The sequence below is a fragment of the Solea solea genome, chromosome 9 (genome assembly GCF_958295425.1).
Source record: "Solea solea chromosome 9, fSolSol10.1, whole genome shotgun sequence".
In the NCBI taxonomy this organism is placed as follows: Eukaryota; Metazoa; Chordata; class Actinopteri; order Pleuronectiformes; family Soleidae; genus Solea; species Solea solea.
Genome location: NC_081142.1, coordinates 5,841,989 through 5,860,333, shown reverse-complemented (window position 1 = coordinate 5,860,333; position 18,345 = coordinate 5,841,989). Strand labels below are relative to the sequence as shown.

The following is an 18,345-nucleotide window of genomic DNA, read 5'->3' as shown; positions in this document are numbered from 1 at the left end:
GACACGGAGCAAAGTATGACATTTATTCACTACATAAAGCACAGAGGGGAAAACCCCCCTTCCACCAAGGCTGTTCAGTTTCCCTCAGTGTCATTCTCCCCAACCTCACATTAACATGTTCTCTTTTATTTACTGAAAGTGTATCTTAATCATTACCCCTACCTTAACTACCACAACTAAATACCCCACCATCACTTTTACATAACCCAAACCTAAACCCTAAAACTATGTCTTAACCCTGCAAAGCCATTTAAAGTTAGGAGGACCAGCCAAAATGTCCTCACAAGATCAAAGCTCCTCATTAAGAGAAGTGTGGATAGAAATATGTTAGGTTAGGTTGTTAAAAGTTGCTAAAAGTAATAGTGGTTGTAGTAGTAGGCTGTGAGGTCACATGTTTATCCATTCTCTTAATGAGGACCTTTGATCTTATGAGGACATTTGTCTGGTTTGCAGGATGCTAGTAGTCAAATATGTCCCCAGCACAAATTAATCAACTTTATTAAATTCAGCGTCAGATAGACCGCAGTGACGCAATGTGTTGTAAATATTAACTTCACTTGTTCCGGTAATCAAATATATATCTAAAAGTAATTAGTCAATAATAGTTAGACTTGCGAAATACACAAATATATATATATAAAAAAAGAGTTCAGCAAAGTCACACGACATTGTACAGCTCATGTGTGGTTCCGCATGAACAGGGGGACGGAAGGAGTTAGCTGTGACACACAAAGCTCTAGCGTTTCCGGCCAGCTCAGCGCGTCAGCACTGTGGTGTTGTCAGTGTCAGAGTGAACTGTAGTGTCTGTGAAACCCTGGACCTGAACACTTCACCTGTGGCGTTTACCTGGGCGCTGTGAAGACGATGGTTCTGCTAACGATGATCGCTCGGCTGGCCGACGGTCTGCCGCTGGCCGCTTCGATGCAGGAGGACGAGCAGGTTGACATTTTTCACCTTTTCCTTTGCCTCTAGTTATCTCTGCTGCTGCTGCTGCTGCTGTCACTCCAGCCTTCTGTCGTAGACACTTCCAGGTTGTTCAAAGGCTGACAATGAATGACACGTTACCTAACGGCTGACACGTTCACCCCACGGACCACATCAGGGCGAGTTTTCCTCCAGATGTGGGTCCATGAGGACTCGACCTCAGCAGTTGATGACGTCTACATAAATGGCAATATTCCGATTCCATTCACACTAACCCGATTAAGACTATAGTCAAAACAAAGAAACTGCTATGTAAACAGCATTTCTTCAACCCGAATTGGTTATACTTAGAATATCAAACAATCGGATTAACACACATGATGTATTCCGATCAGTGTATTGAATGATATGGCATTATGTGTAGCAACTCATGACTCACTGAACGGTCATATTCAGGGTAAGAAATAAAACAGATTAAGATATGAATCATAATCAGACTATGCTTTGTAAAATGTAAACAGGAATGGAATATTATATGAGCAACTCATCTAATTATCTTAATCTGAACAATGCCCTATTCAGAATGACGTCAGTAGACAGATTGTTGGTGTCCAGGTAAACATAATGACAAAAGTCACATTAGTCACAATCAGACTAAACTCTGTATCATAACAGGAATATTCTGTTGCAACCCATTTGAGTGTCATAATCTGAATGATCTATTCAGATTATTGGTGTCCATGCAAACATAGTTATGGACATCAATATTCTGATATTAACCAGATCAAGACATATAAACAGCATTTTCGGATTACCCTGACCAGAAGAAGCTCATATTCAATATAAAGAAATAATCAGATTAAGACATGGCGTATTGCGAGACATGTATATACATCTTGTAAAATCCTTTTGAAGTTTTCAGTGTATATAATATTCAGTTAATGGATGTAAAAATAGATGCAATCTATATTCAGAATAGGCTGTGTAACATGTTAATGGGAGTATGAATGGAATGTTCTATTTGCTACTCATGTATATAAACGTTTTATTCAGAATGAGGTCATCAATCTTAATATTGATGTCCATGTAAACATAGTTATGGACATCAATATTCTGATATTAACCAGATTAAGACAATAGTCCTAATCTGGTTGCCTGTTGTCTACATTCCTGAGGACAATCACTCTCATTATCTCAGAATGAGCTAATCTACTTCAGCATCACTGTTCCCACCACAGTTGGACTGTCACATTTGTACAGGAGCCCTGATTGGACAAACCAAGACTGGCTCTACAGTCGGCCTCTTACATTTTGACTTTACTTAAAGACCTCAACACAAGATGCCACTAAATTCTTCACAATTGTCCTTTCAAAGTAAAATATTTGATGTTTTTAAAAGCCTTTTTTCTTACCATTTAAGGACTTGAAAGTGAAGGTTTTACTGGAAGTCACAGACGAGGAAAAAAAGAAAAATGTTCACATCGATCATGTCATTTGTAAATGATGATATTGCTTGATTGACTTTTCCTGACGTGTGTTGAGCATGATTTATCAGGAGTCTAACATTTCTCCTTCACTCTCTTGTTTGCTTTCACAAAGGGAAGTGAAAAGGTTTGTTGTGTGTCTGCTCTGTGCTTCAACTTCGTCCCTGTTTCTGTGATGCTACAGTAACGAATCCGCCATTCAGCATTTAAACGATGACGAGCGTCCTCTGGAATGTAAACAGTCCATTATACGGAGCTGGAGCAGGTGTTTGTTGCATCCAGTCTCAGATGTAGCATCACAAAAATAGTGTGATTTGTGTCTGTCTTGTCTGACACTTGAGCAAATCCTCGAAGCCTTTTTGTAGCTTCTGTGTGTTCTGGTATGAAAAACAAAGTTTATTTTCCCTTCTCTTCTTTTTGGTATGTGTTTTGAGATGATTCGTGCGGTAACTTTTTCTTGTTGTTGTTCCCGTTCAGTTGGGTCGAGATCTGCAGCAGTATCAAAGTCAAGCTAAGCAGCTGTTCAGGAAGCTCAACGAGCAGAGTCCCACACGCTGCACCTTAGAGGCTGGGTCCATGTCATTTCAGTGAGTATGACACTGGAATAACATCTACACAAACCAACACTTGTTTTCCAGCAGTGTTTGAATTTCTATTCAAAGTAATTATGTAACAATAAAGTTCAAATGTGGCCAAATCAACGCATCGACAATCACAATAACCATATGAATAGTATAATAGTATTATACTGTACAATATAAGGAAAACATGATTTGTGGTCATGCTTTTGTATAGTGTGATGATAATTTATTATAAATATTTAAGCGGTTTCGGTGTTCATGTCTTGGGACTTCATACTAGGGACCGCTCCAATACTGGTCAAAATATTGGACAGATAAAAATGTAAAATCCGATACAGTCCAAAAAGCATGCCTCACTACGCACAGACTGTAAAAATGTACAAGTCAGAAAAGGCATTTTAGCTGAGTCATGATTGGGCGGTTGAACAATATATGTTACACAACTGGAGAATGACTCGGCACAAATGTGTTGTGAACAGCTCCATAGTTATCGGTATTGGACACAGAGAAGTGGTATCGTCCCGTCACTAATGCAGACACTGAAAATTAGTTGGGCTTTAAGATATTGAAAATCTTAAAGGCCCCTTTCTGCTACTTTAAACAAACAACAATTTCTGCCTGGGTTGTTGAAATAAAGTATCATATAGTATACATAAGTTAAATCCAATGGCAAAGTCTCTCATTGCATTACTATAAGGCCACCTAATTGGGAGAAAATTATTTAAAACAAAGCAAAACAATTATCTACCTCTATTTTAAGTTTTTGGCCAAACAAAACTCTACTAACATCATATGTAACTCTCACAATATGTATACCATGCTTGTTGATAAAACCCTTTCAGAATCAGAATCAGAATCAGAATCAGAAGAGCTTTATTGCCAAGTACGATTTGCACATACAAGGAATTTGTTCTGGTGTCATTGGTGCATAACAAGCATACAAAATTTTAATTTTAATATACACAGTATATAAATGTTTTCTTAAAAAGATGAAAAGAGCACTACAGAAAGAGCAGTACAGCTGGGCAGAAGTGAGTAACAGTGAAATATTCACCAGGTGCAAAAGTTCACAGTAATGACGTTAATGTAACGCATAAAAAAGATGTAATGATAATGCCACCATGAACTGAACCTGAACTTTCCTTTTTACTTGTTGTTATTCTGTACCTGGGCTTCTGTAAAGTCTCATCTTTTACCTCATACCTCGACCATGTGTGTTCTTCCTGCAGCTACGTTATAGAGAAAGGAGTGTGCTACCTCGTGCTGTGTGAAGCCAGCTTTCCCAAAAAGCTGGCCTTTGCTTACTTAGAAGACCTGCAGGCAGAGTTCCACGAGCAGCATGGGAAAAAGGTCTCGACAGTGTCCCGGCCCTACTCCTTCATTGAGTTTGGTAAGAACAAAGTAGAGTGAGGAAAGATGATGACTTGGACTTTTGATTTAGATTTTGAATAGGCCATCATCATTTGACACACAACATTGAAATACAGTGATATTTCCAGTGACAGTAACTACATTCTAATGTTGGTTTTTAAACCAGTTTTCATTGTGTTTTAATGTCAACCTCGATATTAACTTCACTCAGGCTTTAATGACTCCGGTCTCGGATAAATCAAATATTTCAAGACTGCTCAGGTTTCCTTCGATTGTATTTACGTTTGGCGTCTCCTCCTCCACAGACACCTACATCCAAAAAACCAAGAAGTCCTACATTGACAGTCGAGCGCGAAGGAATCTAGGCAGCATTAACACAGAGCTGCAGGACGTACAGAGGATCATGGTGGCGAACATCGAGGAGGTACTGCAGAGAGGAGAGGCTCTCTCTGGTGAGTTCCCTGATCCCGTCTCTGCAATTTAAACTGTCCGTATGTTTCTGGTGTAGACTTTGTTCTTATCTGTATTTCTCCTTTCCACCTTTTCTAACTCTGCTCTTTCCTCGTGGTCCCTCTCACCTCCCGTGTCCTCCTCCCCGCAGCGCTCGACTCCAAGGCCACCAACTTGTCCACCATGTCAAAGAAGTACAGGAGCGACGCCAAGTATCTGAATACCCGCTCCACTTACGCCAAGCTGGCAGCAGGCGGTGTCTTTTTCATCATGCTCATCGTCTATGTACGCTTTTGGTGGCTCTGAGAGAGAGAGCGAGGGAGAGAGAGGGAGGGAGAGAGAGGGAGAACATGAAGAAGAGGAAGAAGTGGAAAATGAGACGCTAAGAAAAACAAAAAGAAAAATAATAAGACTTTACCGCACATCTCATCGTCCACTCAGTCCATGGATATAAATGATCTCAGAATACATCGTTTTATTATTAACATATTAATGGCTTTGTATTAAAAAAAGCAATTAGCAAGTGTAGAGGGAAAATGTTAACGCGAGTTTCCAAAGCTGTTCTGCACCAAGATGAAACCCTGCCTTACTGCCTAATCATACACAGAAGAGGGAAAAAAGAAAGACTTTTAGCACATCATGTATGACATCACAATCCTAATGATGTCTTTACGGGCTTTTAATGTGAGAAAAATGAGACAAGAAATACATGGCTTTATACCTAGACACAAAAAAGTACATAAAATACTCTGCTTTCTTAGAAATGCTGTACTGAAGCCTTTAAAATGCTCTTTCACCTTTCACCTGCGTCTATAAGGGTTAAGGACTAAACAAAAATAATTAGGGGAGAAACGATGGCAAGGAAAGAAGAAAGAGGTTGTTTGTCTTGTTTATTTTGAGTTGAGTAGCAGGAGAGGGACACTTAATTTCACCTTAAATTAGCCTCCTTTAAGGATATTCATTTGGAGTTTAATGTGTGTGTCACAGGGACTCAGAAAAAGATAAAATGCTTTTGACAAAGGAAAAGAAAAATAGAAATTTTGCTCTTAAAAAGTTCGATTTTTAAAAAATGAAATATAAAATAGAATCCCTCTCCTCTTCCTGTCACGCTCATTGATCCCTAAACCTGACCTGAAGTGTGTTTCCTCACACCCTTTATGTTCTCTTGACCCACAACGTTTGTGGACCAGCACCTTTATGTAACCACACATTTAAATAAAAACAGATTTACTGTCAGGTCCTTTTCATTTTGTAGAAAGTTTATTCAGTTTTTGTTTTTCATGTTTACTCTTGGTTTTGAAGTGGATTCAGGCTGAGAGTCACAGCTGCTCTCAGCTTTTACTGTCATGTCTGTCATTGATGAATAAAATCATTTGTTAGAGGACTTGGGAGTTGTTTTTTTCTGGTGCTCATAAACTGAAGATGCAACTTGAGATAAAGCTTTCATTATTTTTTGTTTTTTTTGTCATCTAAAGAAAATAAAGGGAACCTTTATGACTGGATTTATAATCCAGCCCTCAAAAGATTGGTGATTTTGGATTCCACAGATGACGATTCATATCAATAAAGATTGTCATCTACACTATCAGTACACTATACTATAATTAATATGGTTATGATCCTCTTCACTGGCCCCTGCAGAACAGAATTATACCACTATAGTGTTGTTGCAACTAGTGGTTATTTTCATCAATATAAGATATTCTTGAAAAAGTTTGATCATTGTTTGTCCTAAACTGTCTTCTTTTGTCGACAAAAAAAGTGATAATTCTGACTTCAATCTCAGTATTTTGAGGGGAAAAAAGCCCAGAAATCTGACTTCAGTTTCAGAAGTCAGGCTGTTTTCCAAACGTTTTTTTTTTTTTACATTTGGCCTTAATCCTCGTTTCATCCAAATGAATAGTGCGCGGTACCGATATTGACCAGCAGGTGGAGCGCTTTGCTCTCTGTTGCAGTAAAGCAGTTGATAAGTGAGTCATTGAGAACATGTTCAATGAGTGATCATCACAATTATCATCATTCACAAACCAGGTCACTTCAAACAGCTTTATATTAGTTTTTAATCATGTTCACCCTGTGGCTCAATTCACGTTACTTTTGTCATTTTCTATTTTAGTAAAAATAGAATTTTAGGCCACCTTATTACCTTATGACCTTAATAACCAGGTGTGCTCACAGTGCGTGTTGGTGGGGGTCCCCCTCGTGGCCCCCGGGGCAGGCGCTTAGTTCTCATATGCCTTGGGTCTGTTGGTGATGTAGTGTTTGTTAGAAAAAGAAAACATTTTTTGCTGACGCAGGTTTCTGACATATTCAGTAAACGTAAGAGCTGCAGGCATTGTGAGCACAAAGAAGAACGGTAGTCTGATACTTGAAGCTGAGGCAGAACAGGAAATGTCAGAGAAGAAAAAAAAAACCAGTCAGACGCAGCAGAGGGTGGCATGTCAGAGACAAACCACAGGGCACAGTGTAACCTTTTCACCTCTGAAGGGAAGTGGGTACTCAGGAGTGTGGCCTGAGTTGTTATCGAAATTTCTTTATACATCACGCAGACAAAGTTTTTCTTGTTTTCCCGTCTCTGTTGTTTGTCACTTTGTGTCACGTAATATTTGCAGTGGTGAAGCATCTGTTTGCTCTCCAGCAGCAGCAGCAGCAGCAGCAGCAGCAGCAGCAGAAGAGAGGCGATCTCTCGTGAACGTCTGCACGACCAGTCTATTTAAATCCAGCGGCCTCTTGTCAACATGCATCTGATTATTATTTCTGCTAAAAGCAACAAGCAAACATTAAGAGATTAAAACGAGAAATAATTACATGCTGATGAGGAAATTGCATGCTCATGAGAGAAAAGAACGATTACGTGCTGACAAAGACATCAAATGATTACATGAAAAAAGTTGAGAATGACAAGGAAGTTATATGCTTATGCAATATAAATTACTAATTTATGTGCAGATGTTAACCCTTTACCTTTGTTGAATTGCAGAGGGAATAATACACAACTCCTTATATGGACATCCTGGAGGGGGGGGGTTTATAGGTCACATCTTCAGGCTTTACAAAATGCATTTATGTATTTATGTACATGAGGGTTGCTGGTGCTAATCCCAGCTGATATAGAGCGAAAGGCGGGGGACACCCTGGACAGGTCACCAGTCCATCACAGGGCAAACGTATAGAGACAAACAACCATTGTCTCACTTCACCTCTGCATGTTTTTTTGGATATTTGAGAGGAACCTGGAGAACACACGCAAGCTCCACTCATCACTCTTGCTGCGAGGCAACAAGTGCTCGCCAAGGCTTGTAGAACCTGATAATGTAATAAATCCCCGATAATGTAATAACACCGATAATGTAATAAAAATTTGCGCTTGAGTCCATTGAAAATTTAATAAAACCTGATAATGTAATAACTTCCCGATAATGTAATAAAGTGCATTTCCCAATAATGTAATACACTTTTTACCAATAATGTAATAAAGTATTACATTAACGGGAGGTTATTACATTATCAGGTTAGCCTTCATTTCGCTGGTCCTGATAATGTAATAATTCCCCAATATTGTACAACATGACGTTGAGGTCACCAAACAGGAAGTGAGCCAATTTCTCTGCAACCCTTTAACATATTTAAACCACACTTGGTACATAGATTCATGACGTCATCCTGGGGATACCACAAAAAATGGTGACCTTTGACCTCTGGGGGCGCTGTGTTTAAACTGTTTACTTAATTTCAACACACAACAGTAGACACACAACGCACAAGTAACTTATATCCAGAAAAGCAACCTCTTTCGGCATCCAGGCCTCCACCACTCCTTGTGGTCTCCTTGAAAAAGAAGTAATCCAATGTGAATGTTTTGAAATAGTTTGAGATACCAACATATTTACAAAATTCTGTATATAGATATGAACTCACTTGTCTCTTCTACTTCCAGTATATATCTCTGACTTGGTATCTCCCATAACTCAGATACTTGAGCTCATCCAATGACAATGCTTGGCAAATCTATGTACCAAGTTTGGTTAAAATATGTTAAAGGGTTGCAGATAAATTTACTTACTTTGTTGATGACTTTATTTTATGGCAGTGACTTTTCTTCCTGGGAACATATTCTCATACATGGTAGTTCCTATAAAAACAAAAAATAGGGTTTGTGTTGTTTGTTGTACAGTTTGTTGTACAGTACATATGTATATATATATATATATATATACATTCTTTTCAAGTTAATATACATATATATACATATATGTATATATGTATATATGCATATATATATATGTATATTAACTTGAAAAGAGTTATGAAGAGTAGATATGAGTGAAATATCCATGTGGGATTGTGTGTGTGTAAATGTCACAGTGATTAAAGAGAGGACAGTGTAGCCCTCTCTCACACCAGCACTTTCTCTCCTTCCTCTGCTGCGTTGCCATAGCAGCAGCGAGTGTGTGACAGTCATGTGAAAACGAAGCTGATTGGATTAAAATACTTTACGTGATCAGGGGTCAAGAATACAGCGCATGTCCTAAACACACACCGACTGATTTAAACACACACACACACACACACATACATGTGTAGATCTATACAAGCACTGTTTTCAAAAAGATCTGTACTTCTGCCAAACTCACGTTACCATATCTCGATTAAATTTCCTGTCTACGACGCAAGACACAACCACAAGACCATCCACCCACACAAGACATCTCCTGACGCTTGTGCAATCTGAAAGAAATAGGACATTAAGACAACATGACCTTCACCTTGATCTGCAGCCACTTTGTCTCAAAGTCACTGAAACAGTCAAGTGTGCAAATCCACACTCAGTAAGAGAGAGATAGAGAGAGAGAGAGAGAGAGAGAGAGAGAGAGAAAGTTTCAGTCATGTTTCTGGCTGAGCAGTTTCAGCGCTTGAGGGGGAAACAAACATACACAGACACTACACTCAGCTGCAAATCCATTCCTTCTTCCCCGTGTCCACTGTGAACTTCACAGAAAAAAAAGACTGACATTTATAGACCACAGTGCAGAGATGTAAGACGAGATAACTAAACGTCCTGCTGCTCTGACAACTCCCTTTATTTCCCTGAGAGTGAAATGGGGCACAACAGCACAATGCGAGTTAAGTGATCTGGGAGAGAACTTTAAACCATTATCACTGGTCAAAAACATGTGTTCATTCAGAGTTTGACGGGGTTTTGATGGTAAACACAGACTTTAATACAATTTTAAAGTAATTACAATCACAGCAATTACAACAAATAGTTACATTTAAAGAAAAATATCACCAGCATCAGTTGCAGCAGGTCAGTTTACAGCACCAGAGTAAAGTTTTAAGTCAGATTTAATGCCTGTTGCATAAACTGATGCTGAGTTTGTAATGATGCTGGCACCTCTGTATTAACAACAACACATACTCAGGTCAGAGAGACACAGGGAATATTCTTTATATAAGAACTAGGCAGTGTACAGGCATGTTCAGAAATTAGCAGTAAATAACATGACATTATTTGGGGGGAATTTACAACAATGGGTATTATAACGGTAAATGGTTTGTATTTATATAGCACTTTTCTAGTCTTGATGACAGACTATAAAGCTGCTTTACACTACAGCTTTGCCATTCCCCCATTTACACAGCAAACCCACAACCTTCGAGTTGAAAGACGACTGAGCCACACTGAATGTACGACTGTCTGTCTTCCACAGTGTCCGCTGGAATGAACTCAGCTCCTCCCCATGACCCTCAAAGGATAAGCAGTAGATAATAGTAGATAATGAATGACTGAATCAAAAATGACACAAACAACAAAACCCTACAAATACAGGTCCGGTGCTTTTGGAAGACGCAGAGAGATGTGGACCAGGGGAATCTGTAATGCCGTCCGTGACAGAAAAAAACAAACATAAAAAAACATGCTCCATCTCGTACCAAACCCAGCGTCGTCCCACCTCATCCCAGCTGCTCTCCACTCTCTTCCCCGTCATCTTCTTCCCTCTGATCCAATCAGAGCAAAGAAAAGCTGTGGAGACAGCAGCTGTATGGCAGAGGAGTGGGCCATAAAATGCAGGAGGACGAAAGAGGAAGTCAAAGGGACCTGATGAGTTATTGCACCCAAACGTACACACCGGGGCCTGGGAACAGGGAACTTCTCACAGGGGGGGTCAACCATGAAGTGTTTTCCACAGGCTGAGGCCTGCTCTCCACTGTGCGTGTGTGTTCTTTATCATTTTATCCCCATCCAGTGATGACCCTCCACTCCCTACTGCCATTATGCTGCTCGAGTGTACCTGTGTTTATAAAAACAGAGCAGACACTTCACTCAGTTATAAAACATTTACAGACATCTCACGCTGAGTGGTAGAATTGCTCTTAAGGTGGGTGAAAAAAAGATATGGATATAGAATATATGTCACGGGAAGAGATGCTTCTGACATGATTTCTTCTTTTCTTCAAACAGACGACATTGTTGTTTTATCATAGCATCACATCTGACACACACACACACACACACACACACACAGACACACAGACAATGCTGAGCCGAGCCTGTGAGAAAGTGAGGGCTGAAGTGTGAATTCCAGCCATGCCTGTCTTTTAGCAGCCTGTGAATTTATGATACAAGTAACCCTGGGAGATATGTGGAGCACACTCACTTGACACCCTCCATAACTTTCAGCATATGAGTTAAACATGTAGAGAGACATGGGCCGCACATGACATGAGCTGAGAATGAAGACAATGCAAATGGCAGATGACTCAACCATGTAAACATTTTTAACCAGGTGACGTCAGAAACTATTATTTGCGTGAAGCTCAAACCACAGAGATATGTTCACTTTTAGTGCTTGTATTTGTGTCATGATTGTTTTGTTTTTTGAATCAAACTATGTATTATATTTTGTTTTATGCAGTCCTAGGTAACTTAATGTTCTACTTGTTTACTTGTTTTTTATGCCTATAGTTGTTTTCAATTTGTCTCTTCATCCCATCCTGGTTGGCTCAAGTATAAACTGATTTAAAATTGGGTCAATGTGATAACAAAATACTGGGCTTATTATTAGCTCTGTTAAAACGACAGCTTCAAGGGAACCCTGCAAATTCAGTACAAATGCTTACTAATGAATGAACATATTATAATTTGATGGATAAAGTCTGAAGGTCAAGGTCACAGAACCTAACTAGAGCGAGTTTTCCCACAGTGTCACAACAGTGTTCAGTTGCTGGATCACCACTGAAATGTTAGAATGTCTTTCTTGGGCCAAAACCATCACCCCCCGAAAATTGTAATCCAAATATAAATATAAATTATGTACAACAGCAACCTTTTTCTCTTGAAAGCCGCACTGCAATCCCAAATCAAAACATTGCAGGGGTGTGGTCACCAGATTTTCTGAAATACATAAAAGAGATGCTGCACTTTTACTATGATCACGTACAAACACACACACACACACACACACATAACTGTCTGCTTTATTTTGATAATCGTTGAACATATTTCAGCACATAAGCAACAGCTGGAGATAAAAAGTGCAAGTGTGTCGGCTTCAGAGGAAAATGAACAGATGATGACGGACCATAAAAACATGACGATAAATATCCACCAACAAAATGGTGTGAGAGAGCGGGTGAGAGAACGCACCATTGCACCAGTGTTATCAGTGAATCCAGTATTTCAATTGAATATCTCTCCTTCCTCTGCTGACACATTTTATGTCTTAAAATATAGCACCTTATCACCTTATTATTTTTCCTCTCCGCCCTTTCCTCACTGCTCTCATGGTTAACATGATGTGTGGAATATGACTTTGACCTGCTGCACCTTTGGGCCTCAGGGAGCCAGAGCATGATGGGAGAGGGACGCATAACGTGCGTGTCAGTATTTTTACTTTTTGTGTGTTGAAGGTGTGAGAAACGGAGTGTGCACATACATACATCTGTGCTTAAATAACAACGCCTGTGTTGTGTGTGTGTGTGAATGTATGGGAAACAGATTCAGACAGCCTTGGGTAACAGCTGGCACGGTTAAAGGTGACCTCACTGACCTCACACCTTTTTTTTTTTTTTTTAAATCATAATCATAATCATAATGTGTACATGTATGATGGTGGATTACAAGCAGAGGTCACAGTGTTAACCTCCTGTTACTAAATCAGCCACACATCTGAAAAAAACCAAACAACTACAACTCCTCAAACAGTTGTTGTACAATTTAACAGTAAAGTCAGGACACGGCTCAGGGTTTGGGTTACCAGAGGCAGTTGTGGGTCAGTCTAACCCAGTTCCACAGTTAAATTACAATAATTTGGCCAATTAAGATTCAGGAAACTGTCTCCGACTTCCTCATTGAATTATAGGCTGAGGGATGTACTGCAAAATACAAACCACCTCTTTTGGGTGGAAAATACGCTTTCTTTTTCATTTCCTTTTTTTTTGTCCATACAGCTTCTTATTATTCCTCATGCTGCAGAGAGTGTTCTACTTCAGAAGCACAATTTTAGACAACGGAGGAATGTTTGCTTTCCACAAATGACCATTCTGCATGCATGAATACACTGTGTGTGTGTGTGTGTGTGTGGGACAGTATATGCATATCTATATGTTTACAAATCCTTTAAAACTATGCAAATTCAGTTTCCCTATCATTCACACAGGTACAGACTTGTTCCTCTGCGCAAACCCTGCATTGTGAGGTGAATCCAGCTGAATCCAGACGCAGTGTTACTGTGAGAGTACAAGACTTCTATGCCAGTTACAGTAGGTTACATACTAAGTTGTTTATGACTACGGGGAGTTAGAAGGCCTGTCGTTGTGTGTGTGTGTGCGTGCGTGCGGTGGAGGGAATTAAAAACCTTGCAGCACCGACGTTATTTTCCCACAGTGTAATATAAATAGCCTGCTAGTGTGGGGTGACGGTGGGCAGGCTAGGGCACTCAGGGGAGGATCCCATCCGCACACAACAGCACATTCCTGTCCACCTGGCCCTTCCACAGCCCCAGGTCACTTTACAAGATGTGGTCACATGCACACATCCCTCCTCCACCTCCTCCTCACACCTTTCCATCATCAACTGTTTCCCCACCTCTCTGCGAACTCCCCTCCCTTCCTGGTCACTGCTGGCTAAAGTCTTGACCGACATCACGCTTGCTCACACAAGAGCCTTGCCGACTGTCCACCAGTGTCGATTTTGGGACGCCATGATGCACACATTCGCTTACACACACATTTGCACACACACACACACATTCACAAACATATTGCACAAAATCCCTGCCGTCTGTGTGTAAGATGATCACTGCACTGCGTTGCATACAGTACACTATAATGTGCAGAATATCCACAAATGTATCCATGTGTTGAAGCCGTCTGCAATGTGACACTGGCGGCTGCGCTAATGGAGATCTGAGAGTTTATTATCAGCTTGATGATCAAACAAACTTCATCATATCCTTAGATTACATTATGGAAGGACTTTTTTTTATCAATGGTTACTTATCTTAATATTTTGCAATAAAACAAGTAAAGGCCAGTAAAAAAAAAAAAAAAAAAAAAAATCATGCACATGGTTTACCTTGCCATGTCTGACTGGGTCAATGATTACACCACTTTAGTGCTGATATGTGTGCGTTCTCAAATTTTGTGCATATTATCTGTCCCAGTGTTGACATTTGGCTCATATAACTTTAAGTTCACACAGGGAAATGATTTACTGTGATTAACCCTAACCCTTGTATCAACTCTGCGTCTCTGTAAATCAGACACCATGTGGTTTCTCATCTTGATGACCCCTCTAGAGTGGCCAAATTATCCCGGTTGATGCTGGTGTCAAGGAGATCTGAACCTTCACTAATCTGATAAGTTCTCTGGACCTAAATATGTTATCAGAGTCAGAGCCACACAACAGAACACCACTGTCCACCCCAGCTTTGCAAAGCTTTTCTTAAAATCTTTTTGCTTATTACAAAAAGGGGTGACGCGAAGCATAAATGTAAAGCTGTTATCTTTTACAGCAGTTAAAGCACGGTAGTGAGATGAAGGCGATAATCAAGACTAAATTTACCCACCATAGTTTCCTGTACTCCATATCTGCTCACACAGTAAGAATGACATCAGATCGATGTTGCTTTAAAACGCAACATCTGCAAAGGTACACAGATGGCACCAAAACACAGTGCTCCCTCATGAATGTTCTTCTCTGCAAAGCCAGCACAATAGTTGATAAGTTTGAAGAAACTGCAAGCAAATAAGAGCACACTACCAACTGGACTCATCAATCTCTCATTGGCAACACCAGCAACTATTCCACGTTAATGGGACGGCTAAGAAATCCACTTGCTTTTCAGCCTATTTCGGATCAAGCCCAATAAAAATAACCCCTTTTAATGGTTGCTATGTTTGTTGAACCCCACAAGTAAGTATTGTGTAAGCGTCCATATCAACGCAAAAGGGAGGTATAGAGGTATGTAGAGTAGTGACAGAGATAATGTTTGGGATACACAGAGTATAAATGGGCCTCAAGCCTGCACAGTTGGCAAGTGCGGTCTGCACAGACTCAACTTTTGGGGTGCTTGCGTTTTTTCCAAGTAGGATCCACGTGAACCCTGGAAATAGATGGACTGTACATGACTTTACATCACGTGGAGCCACACAGACCTTTGCAGACATGCAGAAATGTAAAATATGACCTGGGCCTAACGCATCTGACTACCAACACGGACCCTGCTCTCCCAGCACATTACCCTCACATAAAATCATACCCGACGCGGCAGAAGTTAGCGATTGAGGTCAGAGAAAGTGCGGCCAAAATTCCCATATTTACAACAGACATTAACCTTTAATGTTATGGGGGTGGAGCTTTGACCAGGGGACCAATGGGAAGGGGTGGAATGTGTTATTTGCATTTTTTTAAAGAGTAGCCTTTTGCTCTACCAACCCTAGCTTTAAAGAAACTTGATCTTAATGAAGCATTAAACTGTATCAGTGGTGATTGCAAGAGGCTATGGTGCATTTCAATAGATTTTAGAAAGTGAATTACATTACAAACACAATCCGGACCAGAGAATGAGACATCTCAGTTATGTACATCTGTTTATGCTAGCAGGTCAGTTGCCACTATGAAAAGTAAATGAGTCCTTGCCAGCACTAATTATAGACAGGAATCATATATACACGCTTCACACTATCTCTCTCGGCTGCCACAAAACGTAAAGGCCGGGTGACGTCAAAGGCGCTCTTGAGTAACACAGGCGCTGATTTGATTTCCCATGGCTATCACGTTGGAGAAAAATGCCACATTTATGGTTACAGGGTGTGCACAAGAACACACACTCACACATACTCACACATACTCACACTCATCTCTCTGGTGTTATCAGTCATTGCTGTCTGCTCCCTGAACACAGTGTTCTGCAGTATAAATCCACACACACCAACAGCTGGAGTCACCCTGACTGATGAGCTCCAAATCAGTGTGAAGAGCCCCAACGTTGATGAAAGCCGCTCTCCTGCCAGGCCGATGGCTGTGATCCAGGCCAAGTTTTATTACTGCTCTGTTCCTGTAGCAAAGAAAATAATAATCTCATGACACACCCCTTGTTTTGCATTCATTTCTGACAGTCTTGACTGCTGTCTGACCAGATTTTGAATGTGATTTGTAAATGCACTCGTACAGAGAAAACTATCATTATTATTAAGTGCTTTTGTAGCCCTGGTAAACTGCAGGCGTACGTGTCATCTGACACCAAAGATTGAAAATCAAGGTTGTTTTGATGAATTTAATACAACAATGGATGAAAGGGATTGCACCAAATACTGTAGATAGTGAGCTTTCCCAATACTTTGTTTTTGAATGCTTTATTTTTCCCTCTTTGAAATGGCGTCAGACTTCTGTTGTCAAAGTCTTTCATCAGTGCAGTGGCAAGGAGGAACTAATCTGTGTTTTCTGCTCACAAGGCAGATCCACACCCTCTCCCACCCCATCTTTTCCTACACGATAGGCGCCACATCTGGAGTGACATCATCAGGGAAACAGTGCTGCAGACAAAGTGATCCTCTGATATGATTTACGATTGGCTGACATGGCCGATGGCTCGACCATGAAATAAGAGTATGGTAGGATTTAGAAATTCAGCACTGAATAGAAATGACAACCTTTACAAAGGGTTTACAGGGTTTATTTAGGAATGGGTGCATCTGTGACAGTGAATCCATAGATGATGATGATGATGATGATGAAAGGGTTTATAGACAAAAACAGCATTTGTTGTTGTGACAGCACCTGACACCTAACCACACAAGAACAAGAGCTTGACATTGGCCACAGCAACAAAAGAATGGTGAGTGTGAACCCCTGGGGTTGGAGGGTGGGGGGGTTGTCTTGATCCAAGCTTTTCAGTAAGGTTGAACAGAGGACAGAGGGCCGGTCACAGCAGCAGGGGGGCTCTGCAATGTTTCTCTAGCAGGGTGTAAAGACAAACAAATCACTGGGATGAGACTGTAGTCTTGTTTTTGTGATGATCTTGTGATTTTACACCAGGAAGGTTTCAGGCTGATAAGGGATAATTAGTCTGGGATTAGTATTATAGTAGTCAGTGACGGTTGATGAAACAAGTGTAAGTGTTTCTGTCTGTTTATGAGAAAAAAAAAAGTTTATTCTTGAGCTAGTTAAGTTAAACTTACTCTCTGGAAATAAAAAAATAAAAAAATAAAAAAATAGAGGAGTTTTCTTTTGGTAAACTAGGAAAAATGTTTACCTTTGTACGTTCCTGACAGCTCAAACATCAAATCAATTTGCATGGCGACAGGGACAATGACTTAATTAATCATGAATTAGATTATTTCCTTGTTTTTAAAAAATGTGCATTAAAAAGTCTAATTAATAATCAAAACTGTTGCTGATTAATTTTCTGTGGACCTATCTATCTATCTATGTATCTATCTATCTATCTATCTATCTATCTATCTATCTATGTGTGTATGTATGTATGTTAAGGGCACAGAAATGTGGGGAAGAAGTCTGATGATGACTGGAACTAATGGTTTGCTGACTTTTTTTCCTTCTTCTTCTTGTTCTTTGAATTCAGCCTCCACAAATAAATCCTCCTAATACCTGAAGGTTGGGGCTTTAACTTGAAGCTTTAAACCCGGATCCACAGAATGGCATTGTAGAGTAAAACAGTAAGAGTGGGTGCTCAAAGACATATCGGGAAATAGCGTGCAGTTCACGATGAGAATAGAAGAAAAAAAACATCATCGAACGGGTTAATTTTGAGTCATAGTGTGCGGCAAGAGGTAGAAAAATGAGAAAAAACATTCCTCCGCCGCGGCGACACAGCGAAGGAAAACTGGCAGTATCTGTTTTATAATCATGTCCGGGCTGACTTTAACATCTACATATGTGATGGTTGTACTTTGTTAAAGTGACCGAACGCGACGATTTCGATAACAGTCTTTTAAACAAACAACTACATCATCTTTTTCAGGTAGGATATAGATCCGCGGTGACTTCAGCGGAAGGATACGAGATAGTT

The 18,345-nt window shown here is 40.1% G+C and overlaps 1 protein-coding gene across 1 annotated transcript; it reads left to right on the top strand.

Moving 5' to 3' along the window:
• The first annotated feature begins 731 nt into the window (after positions 1 to 731).
• On the top strand, positions 732 to 6,194 carry sec22bb (SEC22 homolog B, vesicle trafficking protein b). The gene is made up of 5 exons (XM_058639452.1): positions 732 to 939; positions 2,886 to 2,995; positions 4,219 to 4,379; positions 4,666 to 4,812; positions 4,962 to 6,194. Exons 1-5 carry the CDS (start codon positions 865 to 867, stop codon positions 5,114 to 5,116), a joined length of 648 nt encoding a protein of 215 aa, XP_058495435.1. The 5' UTR covers positions 732 to 864; the 3' UTR covers positions 5,117 to 6,194.
• The last annotated feature ends 12,151 nt before the right edge of the window (positions 6,195 to 18,345 follow it).

What these genes read in the sequence shown, in the direction of transcription:
- sec22bb (XM_058639452.1), top strand. Translation starts at nt 865, where the DNA reads ATGGTTCTGCTAACGATGATCGCTCGGCTGGCCGACGGTCTGCCGCTG. An exon ending in CGATGCAGGAGGACGAGCAG is followed by an intron (nt 940 to 2,885) that starts GTTGACATTTTT and finishes GTTCCCGTTCAG; the next exon opens with TTGGGTCGAGATCTGCAGCA. An exon ending in GCTGGGTCCATGTCATTTCA is followed by an intron (nt 2,996 to 4,218) that starts GTGAGTATGACA and finishes TTCTTCCTGCAG; the next exon opens with CTACGTTATAGAGAAAGGAG.